The 17629-nt window shown below is 35.3% G+C and overlaps 8 protein-coding genes across 8 annotated transcripts; 3 read left to right on the top strand and 5 right to left on the bottom strand. All coding sequences in view use genetic code 12, as the record gives it.

Annotated features, from left to right (window-relative positions):
- Positions 1–1708: 1708 nt before the first annotated feature.
- On the bottom strand, positions 1709–3005 carry RJT21DRAFT_23278 (Rab family GTPase). The gene has a single exon (XM_064883824.1). The coding sequence runs from the start codon at positions 2539–2541 to the stop codon at positions 1810–1812; it is 732 nt and encodes a 243-aa protein (XP_064739699.1). The 5' UTR covers positions 2542–3005; the 3' UTR covers positions 1709–1809.
- Position 3006: 1 nt separating this feature from the next.
- On the top strand, positions 3007–3613 carry RJT21DRAFT_23279 (uncharacterized protein). Its single transcript, XM_064883825.1, has one exon. It carries the CDS (start codon positions 3055–3057, stop codon positions 3457–3459), a length of 405 nt encoding a protein of 134 aa, XP_064739698.1. The 5' UTR covers positions 3007–3054; the 3' UTR covers positions 3460–3613.
- Position 3614: 1 nt separating this feature from the next.
- Positions 3615–6345, top strand: KIP1 (Kip1p). The gene has a single exon (XM_064883826.1). The coding sequence runs from the start codon at positions 3679–3681 to the stop codon at positions 6307–6309; it is 2631 nt and encodes an 876-aa protein (XP_064739697.1). The 5' UTR covers positions 3615–3678; the 3' UTR covers positions 6310–6345.
- Position 6346: 1 nt separating this feature from the next.
- On the top strand, positions 6347–8319 carry RJT21DRAFT_23281 (E3 ubiquitin-protein ligase). Its single transcript, XM_064883827.1, has one exon. The coding sequence runs from the start codon at positions 6657–6659 to the stop codon at positions 8298–8300; it is 1644 nt and encodes a 547-aa protein (XP_064739696.1). The 5' UTR covers positions 6347–6656; the 3' UTR covers positions 8301–8319.
- RRN11 (Rrn11p) lies at positions 7913–9919 on the bottom strand. Its single transcript, XM_064881259.1, has one exon. It carries the CDS (start codon positions 9820–9822, stop codon positions 8338–8340), a length of 1485 nt encoding a protein of 494 aa, XP_064739695.1. The 5' UTR covers positions 9823–9919; the 3' UTR covers positions 7913–8337.
- Positions 9920–9933: 14 nt separating this feature from the next.
- Positions 9934–11781, bottom strand: HSP60 (chaperone ATPase). Its single transcript, XM_064881258.1, has one exon. The coding sequence runs from the start codon at positions 11749–11751 to the stop codon at positions 10048–10050; it is 1704 nt and encodes a 567-aa protein (XP_064739694.1). The 5' UTR covers positions 11752–11781; the 3' UTR covers positions 9934–10047.
- A 309-nt stretch (positions 11782–12090) lies between these two features.
- Positions 12091–13841, bottom strand: RJT21DRAFT_119055 (C2H2-type zinc finger protein). Its single transcript, XM_064881257.1, has one exon. It carries the CDS (start codon positions 13703–13705, stop codon positions 12194–12196), a length of 1512 nt encoding a protein of 503 aa, XP_064739693.1. The 5' UTR covers positions 13706–13841; the 3' UTR covers positions 12091–12193.
- A 2168-nt stretch (positions 13842–16009) lies between these two features.
- On the bottom strand, positions 16010–16876 carry RJT21DRAFT_112881 (uncharacterized protein; the record flags this gene model as incomplete). The annotated part of the gene is made up of 1 exon (XM_064880122.1): positions 16010–16876. One exon carries the CDS (start codon positions 16874–16876, stop codon positions 16010–16012), a length of 867 nt encoding a protein of 288 aa, XP_064739692.1.
- Positions 16877–17629: the final 753 nt, after the last annotated feature.

The raw sequence follows: 17629 nt of genomic DNA, 5'->3' as shown, positions 1-17629 counted from the left end.
CGACGCCTGTGCTCTTTAATTAGGAGTGAATGACCCCAAAGCAGTGATAAAAGTATTCTTCCAAAAGCGTGACTCTAATTACAGGATCAGTGCTATCAATTAATCAATTACAGTATTCCCCACTCTAGTTCGTAATTTGAGATTCGACAATCGCAAAAAAGACAATGACAATATCTGAACAACATCTGATTTTTACAAGCAGTACTTGATTGTTTTATCTCCGTTTTGTGGTATCAAACTGCTTTCGAATGCAAATCTATTTGGTTTTGAAACATGCTTTGTACATCATTGTCAGGGATGATCTGTATGTTCCTTGGGTCGCCCAGTCTCTTTGATTTTAGCCTATTACCATTTCATTGAGATCTGATGAAATGCTTCGCAGAGATATTGAAGGGAATTTAATCTTGGAAATAATGTTCCGCCTTCCGTGCGCAAATAGACTTTCCGTTTTAGGCAGGACTCCTTTTTTTTTTGACCACAATTCTCAGCCCCAGATCCAGATCATAATTTCAGACAAAAAAAAAGTAGTTAACGAGGAGGGAGATGAGTTGCAGCCAGTAAGTGTTCATAATATAAAATTTTTTATTAGTGCTCAGTGTGTTAAGGTTCAATAATAATTACATGTTGCCAACCACATTTCAGCTGATAATGCAAAGAGTGAAGTTAGAAAATTGAAAGCGAACGCCGTAGATTTAATGAAGCATGTACTCCACTTGTTGGATTACTTAGACTTTTAAGGTTTCATGTTCGAGGTAACCTTCTTTTCTTACCCACAGCTAGAAATTTTCGATATTATTAGTATATAATTCTTGGTAATGATAATAATAATTATTATTATGTTCTTATTCTCGTTATTTTTACAACATTCTTAGCTATTATTAGCCATTATTATCTATTATATATCTATTCTTAGTTCATGGATATATAACAGTTTGCTGAAGCTCTCTGAATGTTTCATCCAGTTGTGAATCCGGAATGTTTCATGTAGTTATAAATCCGGTTTTCATAAGTTGGAATTTACCTTCTACTAAAAGTTCTGAATATGTGTCTGAGACGTTAGATAAAGATACTTAAAAATTTATTGTGCTCTCTATTAACGACCTCCAAGAATTAATTGATACCGGCTCCACAATAATAATCATGATAACAATGTCGAATAATAAATAATTTTATGAGTTCTGATCAATGGAGCTTCCCCTTGTTTCAGATGACACCCTAGCTTCTCTTTCAACGTGCATGTGTCTAAATGTGTAATTTAACAGGTACGAGTAATTAACACATTTGTACTGAAAAAAGTCGTATTAAATAGAGAAATGATTGTGAAGTAACGAAGACCGTAATTGCCAAAATAGAAGAAACAATAAATTGCAGCTGTTGTTTCAAGCCCCACGTATATCCACTAGCTTAAGGTACACTGACTGATCAAAAATAACTAGTTTGTTTCTGAAAAATAACTTGAAACTGTATTTCTCCAGGAACCAGCTTGAGTTTATTCGAATCCAGACCTTTTAATCGGGATAGTCAATGTGTATCAACCTGGAAATTTCATTAGTAAATAATATAGTAACTAATTGCTGTACCAAAGTAAATTAAAGTAAAGTAAATTAACTATCAGGCTAATCGATATAGATAGTCTAGACATGTGTCAAGGGATCACTAAAAGCAGGGGTTATCTAAACATTAATTGTTACAAGGGGAAAGATATAAACTGTTCCTTAAAGCGTACTATGTAGTGAATCGTTTATTATATTATCTTGTGTTATATATTTAATTTCTGAGCAGAATTCTTTCTTTCTTTCTTAGTATTATCTAACAACAACTTGTATTTGCCACAGGCGGATTATTATCAATACTAATATCGATTGTTTCCGGATTATTAGAAGCATCTTGCAGTTGTTGATTCTGTTGATGTTCAAATTCAGGTAATGATTGTGCAATCTTTTTAAATAATAACTTGACATTATGATTGGCTTTAGTACTTGTTTCTATATAAAATTTCAGGCCAATTGATCGATGCAATTTTTCAACATCTTCAATCGTTACTTGTCTTTTGTCGTTGGATAAATCAGATTTATTTCCCACTAAAACTATTATAACATCATCACCTCTTTCTAATTTTACATCTTTAATCCATTTGTCCAAATTATTAAAAGACTTTTTATTTGTAATATCATAACAAATGACAGCCACATGACTATCACGAATATAAGAAGGAATCAAAGATCTGAATCTTTCTTGTCCAGCAGTGTCCCATAACTGTAATCGAATGGTTGTTTTGTTATCGTCAAGATACATTGTTTTACTTAAAAAATCAATTCCAATAGTAGCAGCATATGTTTCATCGAATGTATCATACATAAATCTCGTAATTAAAGAAGTTTTACCAACACTTTGATCTCCCAAAAATACAATCTTATATTTTCTTAATATATTGATTTTATCATTATTACTGTTATTGTTAGTGTTGTTATTGCTACTGCTGTTACTTATGCTTTGACTACTTTTACCATTCGATATACTATCTACTTGTGGTTGTGACATTATGCAAAATATGTGATGTGATTAGTTATCTATGAAATACACAGTACGATTGAAACGCCCAAGCTTTTCTTTTCTTAATGTTAATGAGTTATATTGTAATAATGTCTTCGTTGGTGATGATTATCAACAATTATAGCAATGATTCGTTTTGGTCGTAATACAACAAAATAAACAATAAACAACAAGATCCGCTAATCAACGATATCGATATTCCGTAGTATACAATATCTTGTTTCGGCCAGTAAAATCGTAAATCACCAAACTGTCACTAATGTCTCCAATAGTTGCAACAATGATCGATGGCTTGAATGTCCTGCTTGTGAAGGGGATCACAGACACTTTCAAATTTCCTTTCGTTGTTCCTGAAAAATGTCCCAGGCGAGGAAGACAGAGGCTTATGTAAGCGGGCTAAGCTAATTTATTGAGGCAGGAAAAAATGTCCGAGATAGTTAGCGAAAGCACTATAAGCGAAGAGATACCCATAGTAGTTAGTACGTAAGAAGGGAGACAAATATGGATGACGCTGAGTTGACTGCTATCAGACAGGCCAGATTGGCCGAACTACAAAAAAATGCTGCTAATCCTAGCTCATCAAGTGGAGGGGCAGGAGGTGCTGGAGGCAATGGAGGTGCATTAGATAGTGCTCTTGCCCAAATATTAGAACCCAGTGCTCGTGAAAGATTGAGTCGAGTACGTATTGTTAGACCAGAAAGAGCACAACAAGTTGAACAGTACATCTTACAATTATACCGTAATGGAGCCATTAACAGAAAGTTGACTGAACAGGACATAGTACAAATCTTGGATGGATTGAGTCGTGACTCTAACCAGAAACAATCCTCCAAAATCATCTTCGATAGGAAGCCCACTGACCTAGATAACGACCTTGAGGATGATGATGATGACTTCTTTGACTAGTTCATTTCCTGTATAATCAATGTATAATTTGAAGACACTACTATATAAGTATAATTCCATAGGTAGGCATCCTGCATAATATAATAATAAATAACATAACAGACACAAATACAGGGCCAGTTTTTTGGCAGTGTGCACACGACTCTGTAAACAAATGTAAACAACCGTAAACAACCATCAGTATATGCCTTAAGCCTTACCAATAACCAACCCAGAGTCATGATATCACGAACTGGAACTCCAGTTCCGGTATCCCAGAATAGTTTATCGAATATTCAGGTTGTAGTACGATGTAGGGGTCGAAATGAGAAAGAAATTGCGGCCAAGTCTGCCATAGTGACGGAGCTACCGAATGATCGATACTCCATAATTGATCCGTATATCACCATCAACCAGACAAATCAGGGTGTTAGTGGTGGATCAGGTCATGAGTTTAACAACTACAAAACCTTTAAAGTTGATCAAGTGTATGGGTCACAAGCTGATCAGAATCTTATGTTTGAAAAAGTAGTAACTCCACTTTTCAATGACTTCCTAATGGGATTTAATGTGACTGTATTAGCATATGGACAAACAGGTACAGGTAAGACCTATACTATGTGTGGAAATCCCGAAGAGTTAAGTCAAGATTATGATGAATTAGAGGATGGAGGAGTGGAATTCAATGAGAATGTAGGGATTATCCCTCGAGTTTTAGTGGAATTATTCAGGAAATTGAATGGTGATGATGATTATGTAGTCAAATGTTCATTTCTCGAGTTATATAATGAGGATTTGAAGGATTTATTAGATGATGAATATGAAGAAAACTCTAAGAATATTAAGAAGAGGCTTCGAATCTTTGAAGTTAATAACAATAACAATAATAATAAAAAGAGTATATTGATTCAGAACTTGACTGAGGAATATATCAATAGTTTCAATCAAGGCTTTCGATTATTGAAGAAAGGATTGAAAAAAAGGAAAACTGCATTCACGAAATTGAATGATTTTTCTTCAAGATCACATACGATCTTTACCATTAATTTATTCCGGAAACAGCCAAATAGTTCTGAATTATTCAGAATATCTAAAATGAATTTGGTGGATTTGGCAGGATCAGAAAATATTAATAAGTCAGGAGCCATTAATCAACGAGCCAAAGAAGCCGGATCAATTAATCAAAGTTTATTAACTTTGGGGAGAGTCATTAATTCATTGAGTGAATTGAATAGTACTACTAACACCAGTACCAAAAAGGATTTAAGTCATATACCATATCGAGAATCCAAATTAACAAGATTATTACAAGATTCAATTGGTGGATCAACCAAAACAACTTTAATTGCTACTATATCTCCTGCTAAAATAAATATAGAAGAAACTTTATCAACTTTGGACTATGCTTCTAAGGCTAAAAATATTAAAAATGTACCTATAAATGGTCAAGATTGTGAATCTATAATGAAGAGGATATTAGTAAAGAACTTATCTAATGAATTAATTAAGATGGGTTTAGATCTTAGTTCTACGAGATCTAAGAATGGTATTTATCTTAATGAAGAAAATTATCAAGAAATTATAGAAACTTCTAATAGTTTAAAATCCAGTCTAAAGGAAGTTAATGATGAGAATACTTTATTGAAATTAAAATTAAAGAAATTCGAGTCAATAAATGTGACTAACCAGAAATCAATTAGAACCTTAAATCAAGAAATTGAAGAATTAAAGCGATTAAATGAGGATTTGCATCATACTAACAATAAGTTAAATACATCATTAGATGATAAAGATAACAAATTAAAAGATTTGAGTTATACATTTAATCAATTCACTGAAATCTTAAATGAAAATCTAAGCCTATCATTTTCAACAATTGAACCATTATTAACTAGTTTTAATGAAGCCAATGATAAAGTAGACGATTCAAACAATTTACTTAAATCATTCCAAAACTTTAAGTTCGAACTAGTAGACAGATTAAATACCATCAAGCTTAACTTGAATGAATTCTCCAGCACAAATTTACCTTCAATTCTTATAGAATTCAAGCAATTATTTAAAAAACTCCATCAAACCTTTGAAACTCACTATCATAGTTTTGAAGAGAATGTTAAGAAGATGAAATTAAATAATGAGAAATTACTCAATTACATTGCCAATACAGAAATCAATAATGATAAATTAGAACAATTGATTAAGGAGAAAGTTGCTGGACAATTGAAGAAAATGTATAGTGATTTCAATACAAATCTCAATCAATTAGTTGAGGAACATCAGAAGTCTTCCTTACTATTTGTTAATGATTCAATTAAATCGATTAATCATGATATAGTAACCGATTACCAATCCAAATTAATAACAACATCCCAAGACTGGAATAAAGTCAATGTAAAGTATACCACCAATATAGAGAAGGACATACAAGCTATGAATAGCCAATTAAATGAACCACCAATAATTGAAGATTCTAAAGTTAAGGACATAATCCACCTTCAGGATCGCAATATCAATGACTTGAAACATGTCATGAAAATGCTTAATGATGAGGATACTTCTAACCATAAGAAGATCTCCAAACAAATCATAGACATCAATAAATTCAATAGCTCATTACTTCTTCAGAATGATAACCTTAAGAATGGAATTATTGATATAAATAAGAGTTTACGAGTGATTCTGAATACAGTAGAACCTACTGCCACTCATATTTCACCATCTCGAAAGAGTGTTAGTCCTACGAGAAGATTGCTGCCAGCCAAGGAGAACTTAAAGATTTCGTCCAAGATTCCCAAACTTACGAATCTGGAGATGTTCCCACCGCTGAAGAAACGGAAAGTGCTACACCAAACTGATAGAGCCAATATGTAATATATAATATATAATATATAGTAATTAATAATTAATATAAAATAGTTAATATAGAAAAACAACTGCCTAATTGGGTTGGGTGCAAAAATTGTATCTTTACTTGCATCACGCGACTTACATATCGTGACCGAAGATTCGGAATATCCGACCTCCGAATAACCGTAACTGCCCAGACGATCGCCCCCGAAACTAGACAAAATATCTTGTTACGAACAGCACACTCCACTATAACTTGTATTGTGTATAACTACAGCCCGATTGCTACTGATATTTCGCTACTGATTGCTAATTAGTTTCTGGCCACTAACCACCACGCCAGTGTCGTTTAGTACAAAACTTTAGCCTAGATGAAGCTAACTCGAAATGCAGCATTAGTGGCCCTCTATATCGTGGGGTCCACCACAGCCATGGCATGGTCACTATTTGATTCATTAACTAAGGCCACTACTTTTGAAATGCTCGTAATAGAACTCACATCAGATCTCAAGTTGAAGATTCTTCTCAATTCTATGGTGGCAGCTTTCGGAATAATCGGAAAACTCCTACAGGTAATCATATTTGGTGAATTACGAATCCTTGAGGTAGAGAAGTTGTTTGACTATTTACCTATGTTCATATTCAACCTCTTGTTGAATCTTACAGCATTCGATGATTCGCTCTTGAATTGTTACTTATTCTGTTGCTCCACATTGAACAAATTCATCCATATCATATTGGTCGAGAGAATTAATTTCATTAATATAAAGATCACGAATAATGTGAATATTGCTTCTACAAGTCGTTGGGCCGTATTACGTAAATATGGATTAAACCATTACGTATGGTTGAATTTAATATTGGTTATTACTGACTTTGCTACCGCTAAATTCTTAGTGTACGATGTATTTCAAGGTATCAATTCCGTGGTATGTCTCTTGTTTGGGTTCCAATTTGCCATCCAGGGAGTTGAGATCTTGAGTTACTTCTGTAAACTACTCATTAACATCTATGAGGTTATGTTCTATCTTGCTGAGCAAGGCAATGAAGATGATGTAGATACTGATGGAAATGAGATTGATTTGGATATTGAGAAGGAGAATGTATGGGAACACAAGGTATATTACAGTAAATCTATTGATATCACATCATCAATCCTTAAGGCTGGAGCCCATTTAGGATTTATCTATCTTCTAACTATTGGATCAGGAATCACATTCCCGTTCTCCATGATTCAGGGAACATTGGCATCTGTCAAGGATACCTACACGGAGATAACGCAATTGATTAAGTTCATTCAATCATCTAAGAGATTAGAGAGTCAGCTACCAGATGCTGATCAGACGGAATTGGATAACGTTGATAATGTTTGTATTATCTGTCGGGATGATATGTACTCGGTGGAGAAGTACAATGCCGATCATCCTAGAAACCATTTACCGGCTAGAAAGCATCCTAAGAAACTTAAGTGTGGACATATCCTACATATGGGTTGTTTGAAGGACTGGTTGGAACGTTCCGAGAGCTGTCCTTTATGTAGACAGAACGTATTCCAGGATCCATCACAAGCTCGACAATCACAAACACAAACACAAGTACAACAAGCACAGGCACAGGTACAACGACCACAAGAACAACAACAACAACAACAACAACAACAACAACAACAACAACAACAACAACAACAACAGCCGGTAGCAGAGGATCATATACTTGGTAATCAACTAGGCGAAATAGCCGACTTGTTCAATGGTGATGTCCATGAGCCCTTCACAAATGAAGACTCATCCACCAGTGGCACTACCAGCAGTAGTGAACATTTTATTCCTACGCCCACCACGACTGAACCTGACTCACACAACATTCGACTTCCTAAGACGGCCATAGTCCCACCGGGGTGGACACTAATCCCACTACAGACAGTGGATCAACAGAATCAACAGTATATAGTAAGTTTCTCAAGATCAGCTCAGGGTAAGCTAACTGTTCGCCGGGACACTTCAAGCACTACGTAAACTTGTATAGGGATATTAATATATTAAGAGCATATATCTAATCGAAATCAAAGTCCAAGTCCATGCCTGTCTGACTGGCTGACTTGTCAGTGACTTCTTTGTCTATTGGGTCATTATCATTATTGTCATTACTGGCTACTTCGTCATCCAGGTCCTCTAAGTCCGAGTAGTCAAACGTTAGTACGGCCTGTGACTGCGAGGGCTTTACCGATTCTTCATATTCTTCATCCTCTTCATCTCCATCTTCGTCATCCTCTTCGTCATCCTCTTCATCATCCTCTTCATCATCCTCTTTATCATCCTCTTCATCATCTTCATCTTCATCTTCATCTTCTTGTTCTGAACTTGAGCTCTCTGTCTCCTGTGATCCATCTACTTGCTGAACAAGGGCCTTCATCTGCTCCTTAATTGTCACCGGATACGTGAAGTTAGTGAAATCACACTTTTGCAAACACTTCGTGACTTGTTCATTGGTCCTGAGTATCTCCTGACGTAAGATCAGCTCATCGTCAATAGTACTCGTTAAATCTTTCGCCTCATAGATTAAGCATAGACTCATTAGGAAGTAGATAGTACCATCTTCATTATAGGGAGGTTCCAACATCAACTCTTCTAGCTTAATTTTGAGGCTTCGGTATTGGTGATGAAATAATAAGTTCCAGAGTCCCGTTATCAAATAGAGAGGAGCATTTGTGGTAGTCCCCATTCTCCAGACTGGAGCAGAACCAACCCTAAGGGATCCTTTCCCATCGTACCGAGAAGCATCATATCGATTCAAAGGATAGAATGTGATGAGCCAGTCAAAGAATCGATCGTCTTTAAACAAGGTATCACTGGAGTTAACTCCATCGAGTTCATTAAGCTTCCGCTGTTGCATCAAGATTTCAATACCGATGGACCAGAGTGACTTTATATCGACAATAGGGAATCGGATAAGCGTACAGAAGAGCTTGTATGCTCCATTCCAGTTCTTACGCAATACTGCCACATGTAATAATGTCTTAAGATTGTTGATATGGTTCTGGATTTGGCCTGCATTATGGGTAGGGAGAGGTAAGATCTCCCATCCGTTGATGGTCAACAACACGTCTGTTTTCACTCTGTTTTTAGACACAGCGAATTGGCGCAACAAGTCCCTTGCCAAGTCGTTGACTGTAGTGGAGTCGTCGTCATTGTTATCATTGTTGTCATTGTTGTCTTTGAAGTCTTTGGTTGTTATGATGGAGTTTAGAGAGTGGTCCAGCTTAGAGTGATGGCTCTGTCGAGCCAAATTGACATTGACACTATTCAAATCATGCCATACCTCATATGTCTCATCTGGCTTTACGTGACGTTCGAGTTCACGGTGGATATACTGCAAGAGCTTGTGGTTGATAGGAGATCCTCGCCGGGGTTTGCCTACTGCTACTGTATTCAGGAGTTCTCCATACTTCTTAAGACTGATATATTTCTTCACTAATTGATGGGTATGCTGAGTGGCCACTCGGTGCTTCTCCTGCCGGCGTATGATATCCTCAAACATTCCCTACAGTTAGTTAGTGAGAGATTAGTGAGAATCGAATCGAATCGGTAGAGCTAAGCAGAGCTTAACAAAACATCGCTAATTTTTTTTCGCGATGCTCGGTTGCGCGCGGTATGCTACGGTAGCACAAGTTATAACTAGACACAGTGTATATTCAGTAAGCTATTTACAGAGGTTAGAGAGAGGGGGAGTGTGCTAGTGAGAGAGAGTCAATGTTTAATGTACTTAGAACATTCCTCCCATTCCGCCCATACCTCCCATACCAGGAGCTGGAGCAGCTGGAGCACCCTTTGGTTCAGGAGCATCCACTACAGTACATTCAGTAGTGGCCAATAAGGAAGCTACACCACTAGCATCAACTAATCCATTCTTAACAACTTTGAATGGATCAATAATACCAGCAGCAATCATATCAGTGAATTGACCCTTGGCAGAATCGTAACCGTGGTTGAATTCAGAGTTATCATAGATCTTTCCAACAATAACTGCACCTTCTTCTCCGGCATTTTCAATAATTCTTCTAGCAGGTTTAGTGATGGCAGATTTAATGATTTCAACCCCTAATTTTTGATCAAAGTTTTCAGCTTTATCCTTAACTTCATCTAAAATTCTAGAAGCTTTAATTAAAGCAGTACCTCCACCAGGTAAGATACCTTCTTGAACAGCAGCTCTAGTAGCATTAAGTGCATCATCATATCTATCCTTCTTTTCACCAACTTCAACTTCAGATGATCCACCAACCTTAATGACAGCAACACCTCCTGATAATTTAGCTAATCTTTCTTGTAATTTTTCCTTTTCATATTCAGTGGTTAAGGCATCATCAATAGAAGTTCTAATTTGTTCACATCTTAAATTGATGTTTTCCTTTTGACCTTCACCATTAAGAATAACAGTATCTTCTTTAGTAATAGTGATAGAACCAGCAGAACCTAATAAATCAACAGTAGCATTTTCAGGTTTAATATCTAATTCTTCAGTGAAAACAGTACCACCAGATAAGATAGCAATATCACCTAAAGTATTCTTTCTATTATCACCAAATCCTGGAGCTTTAACAGCACAGACTTGAACTTGACCTCTTAATTTATTTAAGATACAAGCAGCTAAAGCTTCACCATCGATATCTTCAGCAATAATCAACAATGGTCTTCTAGTTTGATTAGATAATTCTAAAGAAGGTAAGATATCTTGAATAGAACTAATTTTCTTTTCACTTAATAAGATTAAAGGATTTTCAAATTCAACCTTACCAGATTTGGTGTTAGTGATAAAGTAAGGAGAAATGAAACCACGATCAAATCTCATACCTTCAGTGACTTCTAATTCATCTTCTAAGGTTTTACCTTCCTTAACAGTAATAACACCTTCCTTACCGACTTTTTCCATAGCTGAAGCTAAAAGGTTACCGATATGAGCATCACCATTGGCGGAGATAGTGGCAACTTGAGCAATTTCTTCAGAAGTAGTGATTTCTTTCTTGTTAGCTTGTAAGAAGTTAACAACAGCTTCGACAGCAGCTTGAGTACCTCTTCTTAAATCCATTGGGTTACAACCAGCAGCTACATTCTTAACAGATTCAGTAAAAATTGATCTACCTAAAACAGTAGCACTAGTAGTACCATCACCAGCACTTTCATTAGTTTTAGAGGCAACTTCTTGTAATAATTTGGCTCCCATATCTTCAAATTTATCTTGTAAAACAATTGATCTGGCTACAGTAACACCATCCTTAGTGATTTTTGGTGGACCAAATGATTGTTCAATAAGAACATTACGACCCTTTGGTCCTAAAGTTACACTAACGGCATCAGCTAAGGTATTAACACCCTTTAAAAGGGCAGCTCTACCTTCAACACCGAACTTTAACTCCTTGTGCGACAAGTTACGCACGAACTGTCTGGCAATACTAGATCTGGCTCTTAACATTGTTGTTTTTATTGATGATAGTAGTAGTGGTAGGAGGAAGTGGAAGTGAAAGTGAAAAATTGAAGATCTGGAAATTTTTTGCTTCGAGAATTTTCGGTGGGGGCGGATCATGTGCTTGGGAGTCATGTGAAATTGCACGTGCAAGACAAAGCAGTAATAACTAGTTCTGTAAATGTACTGATAGTACAAAATGTAGTATATAATGTAGTGTATAATGTAGTGTATTATGAACAATGATATTATGCCAATGTAATTCATGATCTACATTTATTTGCTTAGTATAATCTTACTACTTTGCTTACACACCCACTCATTCTTTGTTTACTTACTCTATGCTATAATATACTCCTATACTGAATCCTCAATATGTTGTCTTTTATATATTACTGCACTATTGTACTATATACTTACTATACATTTATAAATATGTCTGAACAGTACTCTACTTACTCTGTATAAGCTTTCTGATAAAACTAGAACTATCAAACTCAGAATTGTTGGAATTTGACGACAGACTGTTTTGATCCTCTGTTTGCTGAGATGATGACTGTGGCAATGTTGAACTCTGAAGTTGAATTGGCCCTGATCCTAATTGTGGTAAAGCAGGAAGATAATGTGCTGGAGGTGGGATTACATGAGGAGGAAGATGAAGATGATGAGGTGGAGCCAATGGTGGAAGAGATGTACCACTATTATTGATACTATTCACTCCATTCTTATTCATATCTTCTAACCTCTTCGCCTCCTCCATTAAAGGCCTTATACATAACCAACCTGTCTCAGTTCTAAAGTGTCTAGATAAGGCATCACTTCTAGCAAATTTCTTACCACAGCCCCATTTAGTAACTCCATCCTGTAAATATCCTTCACACTTAAAATTCTTAACACCATTATGCAAGAGTTCATGACGTTTCTTATCATGCGATCTAGCAAACGTTCTTGTACAATGTGAACATTTGAATGGCTTTTCTGTGGAATGGGTTTTCATATGTGATTTAAGATTGTATGGCTTTTGGAATACTTTCGAGCAGATTTCACAGGGATACAGTTCCATTTCTCCCGCATCCAAATTCGAACTGTTTGAGGCCGATACAGATGAGTTAGCGGTTGATTGGGATTGTGTTATAGATGCAACAATATCATTAACATCTTTTCTCTTTCTTCTTTTCCTCTTTAAAGAGGGAGATACAGTATACGAAACAATCGAAGAATAATCTATGGGTAAGTTTTCATGATTGACATCTGACTGATTAGCTGGGTTCGATATCGAGAGGGAATGTTCACGATTCATTTCTTGAATAGATACCGGTGATATAGGATAACTGTTGTTACTAGTATTGGTCGTTGGGTTTGATGTTTTAGCACCTATAGTGGTAGAAGGAAAAATTGGCAAGTAGCTGTTTGAGTTTGTTGGATAATATCCCAATTTGTTATTATTATTGGTATTATTGCCAGTATTCGTGGCACTGGTGCTAGTACTAGTGCTAGTGGAATTATTGGCTGTGTTGGTATTAGAGGGAGTTCCCGGTGGATAGTAATAGGACGAGTAGTAGTAGTCATTATTTAAGGGTTGCAAGTAATTCCTGGAGGGATAGTGAAGAAACTGTTGTTGCTGTTGTTGTTGTTGTTGCTGCTGTTGTTGTGCTTGTTGTGCTTGTTGTGCCTGTTGATTATAACTAGTACCGGCATTGTTCATCATGTATATGGAACGGAGTGGCTGAGTTCCAGAGTAATTACTGTTACTGGTACTACTAGTAGTACTATTAGTGTAACCATTAGACTTGGTGTCTAGGGAATAAGTCGAAGAAGAAGAAGGGATAGGCAATAAGGAAGGAATTGTGGAGGAGCCTGTATTTGAAGTATTTGTATTGTTTGTATTAGAACTATTTGATGTTGAACTAGCAGACATCGTGGGAAGTATATACTCTGAATTATAATTAGTGGACATTAGCATTTAATGGATTATACTAGTATTGATGGATGGGTATAATTGAGCATATAGTTATTGTTGGTCGTTGGAAATTATTTATTTATTTAAATAAAATACATTTAATTATTTTATTTTATTTTTATATCTATTACACCTTACAATTTAGTTCTATAGTTATATTATTATTTATTTATACTAGTTATATTTGAATAGTAGAAAAATTAATTACGTATTAAAAAAAAAAAATAAATAAAAAAAGTAGTAAAATATAATAAAATAAAAAAAGAAATTGAATAAATTTACTACAAAAGTAATAAAAAATAAAATTGTGCACTCGGTCCGAAGCTGAACCTCAAAAATGTTGTGTGTACAAGTACATGGCTGTTACTCAGGTGTTTCATTTCATTGACGTAATACAAAACGGGAACTGGTCAGAAACATCATTATTCATACATGGCCCGATCTTAAGTATGGGACGCATACGGTATTGAACAATAATTACCCGATAGCGTATTACTAGTTTGTAGACGATACGATACTATATTATATTATACTGGATACGATATCGGTGATTCTAGAAGGTTCACTATGACATAATGATCTCATTGATACTGATGATGCTCAATAACCTATTACTATTTATAGCATATAATTAATTATTAAACAATTAATAATCACTTCAATTATACTTTACACATACGTTTCTTCTCCATATAAACATAATTGAAACCACTTCAACTATTTTAATTTGTACTATATATTGTTACTACTAATGGTTAATGATCATTACAACTAAGTATAGTCACACTATGAAACCTTTAACTATATGTAGCGATAAGACCAACTAAAAGTTCCTTATGGCTTTGCTGCTTTTTGACATATAAAAAAATCTTGGCAGGGGTCTATCACGTATCTTAACTATGGAAAGCTAAAGCAAACAGAGGGCTTTTTGAAGGACAAGAAAAAAAAATGGCTTAACTTTTTGTTTATTTTTTCGTTAACCATAAATTTTTTTGATACTTAGACTTCTATTTGAAGCAATCTATATATGTCTGATATCAGTACTACTCATATTTACTACTTACTCGTTATCCTCCAGTATATATAAGTACATATAAATATTGTATATTTGATAAGGTGATAGTACTACAGTCAGGAGCCTTTTGGATGTGAATTGAGTGATTTAATAATTTGAAAATTATCCAATCAGAATTATTTTTATTTTTATCTTTCTGTGCACTTTTTTCTCAGTAAATTTCATTTTTTTCCTCGATCCGATCAAATATTACGTACTGCAATCGAACACAAAAATGAACTGAAGCATCTGCTTCCCCACTTGTTATACCTTACTAAGCATAAAAACAGCAAAGAAATAAACAAACGTGAGGCTAAGTTAGGCTTTACTCGGCTTGAACTTTTTAACCAAGTGGCTTCGCCCTCGACCGCTTCATTGATTTGTTGATACCGTCACTAATCACTTGCTACTCAATGTGAACACAACAGTAATAACGTCGATTCCGAACGTTAAAACGAAACCTGATAGTAAATATAGCTGATGATGTTGCTTTAGTAATATCATGTTTAGTCATGTTTAAGTAATGATAATTGTCGCGCGGGTATCTCACCCCGAAATTACATTACCCCCTACAATCACATTGTCAGGCACTACTCACTAATTTATCTAACCTTATCTTTTATCTGCTTCCCTGTCGGCCTAGTGAATCGATTTTACTTACCTATTCTTACATATTATGTCCTACATATCCACCGCATAACACAGTCTCATAGCGGTCTTACAAGTCATAAAATTCATTCATCTATACACTCTACATAACTAAAAAAGCGTTGCCAAGACTTTTCCCACTTTCAATCGCACACAAAATTAATTATAAATGTTTTCTATAATTCTGAGCCACTTTGGCTCAAAATGGTTTCTAGCATATTAAGCTCAATCTTAAGATGTTAAGCTCAATCTTAAGATGCTAATAGGCAAGAGGCTAGTGAATCTTATATACCTTCTGCGTAGTTAGCGACTCATCAGCCATAATATCCATATTTGAGGACTACATAAAAATACTAAATCAGAACGCCATCGGCTTAGACAAACTAGCCAATGTGTAATTATGGCTGGTTTATGCTGATAAGCTCTTGTTCAACTATTGTGTAATAAAATATTTCAAGGATGGGCTTCGACGGTTTTAAAGCATTATCTTCTCCTTTAATTTCAGTTAAACTCCTAGTTATCACCGTTCTACACGTGATAAAAATACACATGATCAGACATTACATATATTTAATTATAACAAATCGCTAAAAACTTTACTCACTTTAGTCATTTCTATTATTGTTTAATATTCTCAAAATAAACAAAAATAAATTAATGATATCCAAATATAATTGAATACAACTTATAATCTCATCATCTAAATGATTAACTGTCATAATCTTTTGAGTATCAATTATGATGTAAACACAGAAAATCAATGAACCTATTAATCCATATAAATTTTCAACAAAACTTGATTGATTTGGGAAAAACATCATGAGAAAACCCCATCCAAAAAGTATCCATACTCCTAGTCCAGCGTATGATTCCCAAGCTGTAAAATCATATTTTGTTTGGAATGTGAATAATGTCAATCCAATGAAAATTATGAATGTTAATAAAACGGCATTTATTACCACATCACTTTCAATTAACGAGGTAGCTAACCCAATTCCGTAAGCTTCGCAAAACGTAAATCCTCCCAAGAGCACAAGATTAATAGGGTATGACCTAGCTTTAAAATAACAACCGAATAAAAATCCAAAAGAAAGGAATAAACTAACATACCAAACCCAAAGATTATTTAAACACCATGATTGAATCGAACTTGAACTTCTAATCACAAACCCTACTAATAAAGTTGCAAATAATTGAACCCCTAAAAGAGAGTAGACTTTTCTAATAAATAATTGTCTAAGCGGTAATTCACAACTAGCAACATTAACAGAATATTTGAAATCATCAGGAATGTTATCACCAAATGATCGAGCTTGAGTATCATCATCGTAAGGATTTGTTGGAACATTTGAACCACCGGTGGTGGCGCTATTATCCGTAAACAATCCGTTATTGTCTTCGTTGTATGCTGGCGGTGGAGGATTTGAAGGGGCAGCAGCGTAATCGCCCAATGGATCTTTATGTGTTGACATGTTGATTGTTGTCTTTATATAAACAAATGATGTTACTGTATGTCTTCGTTAGAGAAACTTTTACGCTTTAAGTAGTTATAACTTCTTTTTTAACGTATGACCCCTTTTCTTTGAAGCCGCGCCTCAGAATCACGTGCATAAATCGTGATCCGACACGTTTAAAAGTCACATGGTCCAATTACTTGATGTTTGGATGTTCATGTAAGTATGAGCCTCAGTCCAAAAAGTTAAATCAGTTTGAACAATTCCCTCATTCACACGAACGATACGATGCATAATGCTGTTTATGCAATTAACTATACGTAATCATCTGTGGAAATATCCAACGTAGATTTTTACAAAAGAGGGGAATTCACCTAAGATAAACAACTGACCAATTTCTAAACCTAATATCTAAGCATTAGGCTGCAGAAGATAAGGTCGGCTCTGAATGTATATAATCGATAAATATTTTTCAACAAAAGCGTAATTGTATAATCAAAATGGAAGGAGAAGGAGGGGGATTGTATTCCTTCTCTCTTCGCGCGTCATTCCGTGCCTCCTCTTCCTCCATTTTATACAATCACCGTATTTGCGACAAGTGTGACAATGTATGTCTAGAAAAAAAAGGGGTGGGATGGGATGGAGGGGCAAAAATGTGTCATTAGGATAACTATTTGTCAGAAATTGCGGAGTTGATTCACCAGAATGCACATAGTTAACTGATGAGCTCAATGAGGAGTAGAAGGGGGGGTAGAAACCATACCCCGTTAG

The sequence above is a fragment of the Scheffersomyces amazonensis genome, assembly GCF_036850825.1.
Source record: "Scheffersomyces amazonensis strain UFMG-HMD-26.3 chromosome Unknown RJT21scaffold_2, whole genome shotgun sequence".
Taxonomy (NCBI): Eukaryota; Fungi; Ascomycota; class Pichiomycetes; order Serinales; family Debaryomycetaceae; genus Scheffersomyces; species Scheffersomyces amazonensis.
Note: the sequence above shows the minus strand (reverse complement) of the source record. Positions and strands in the feature narration are given on the sequence as shown.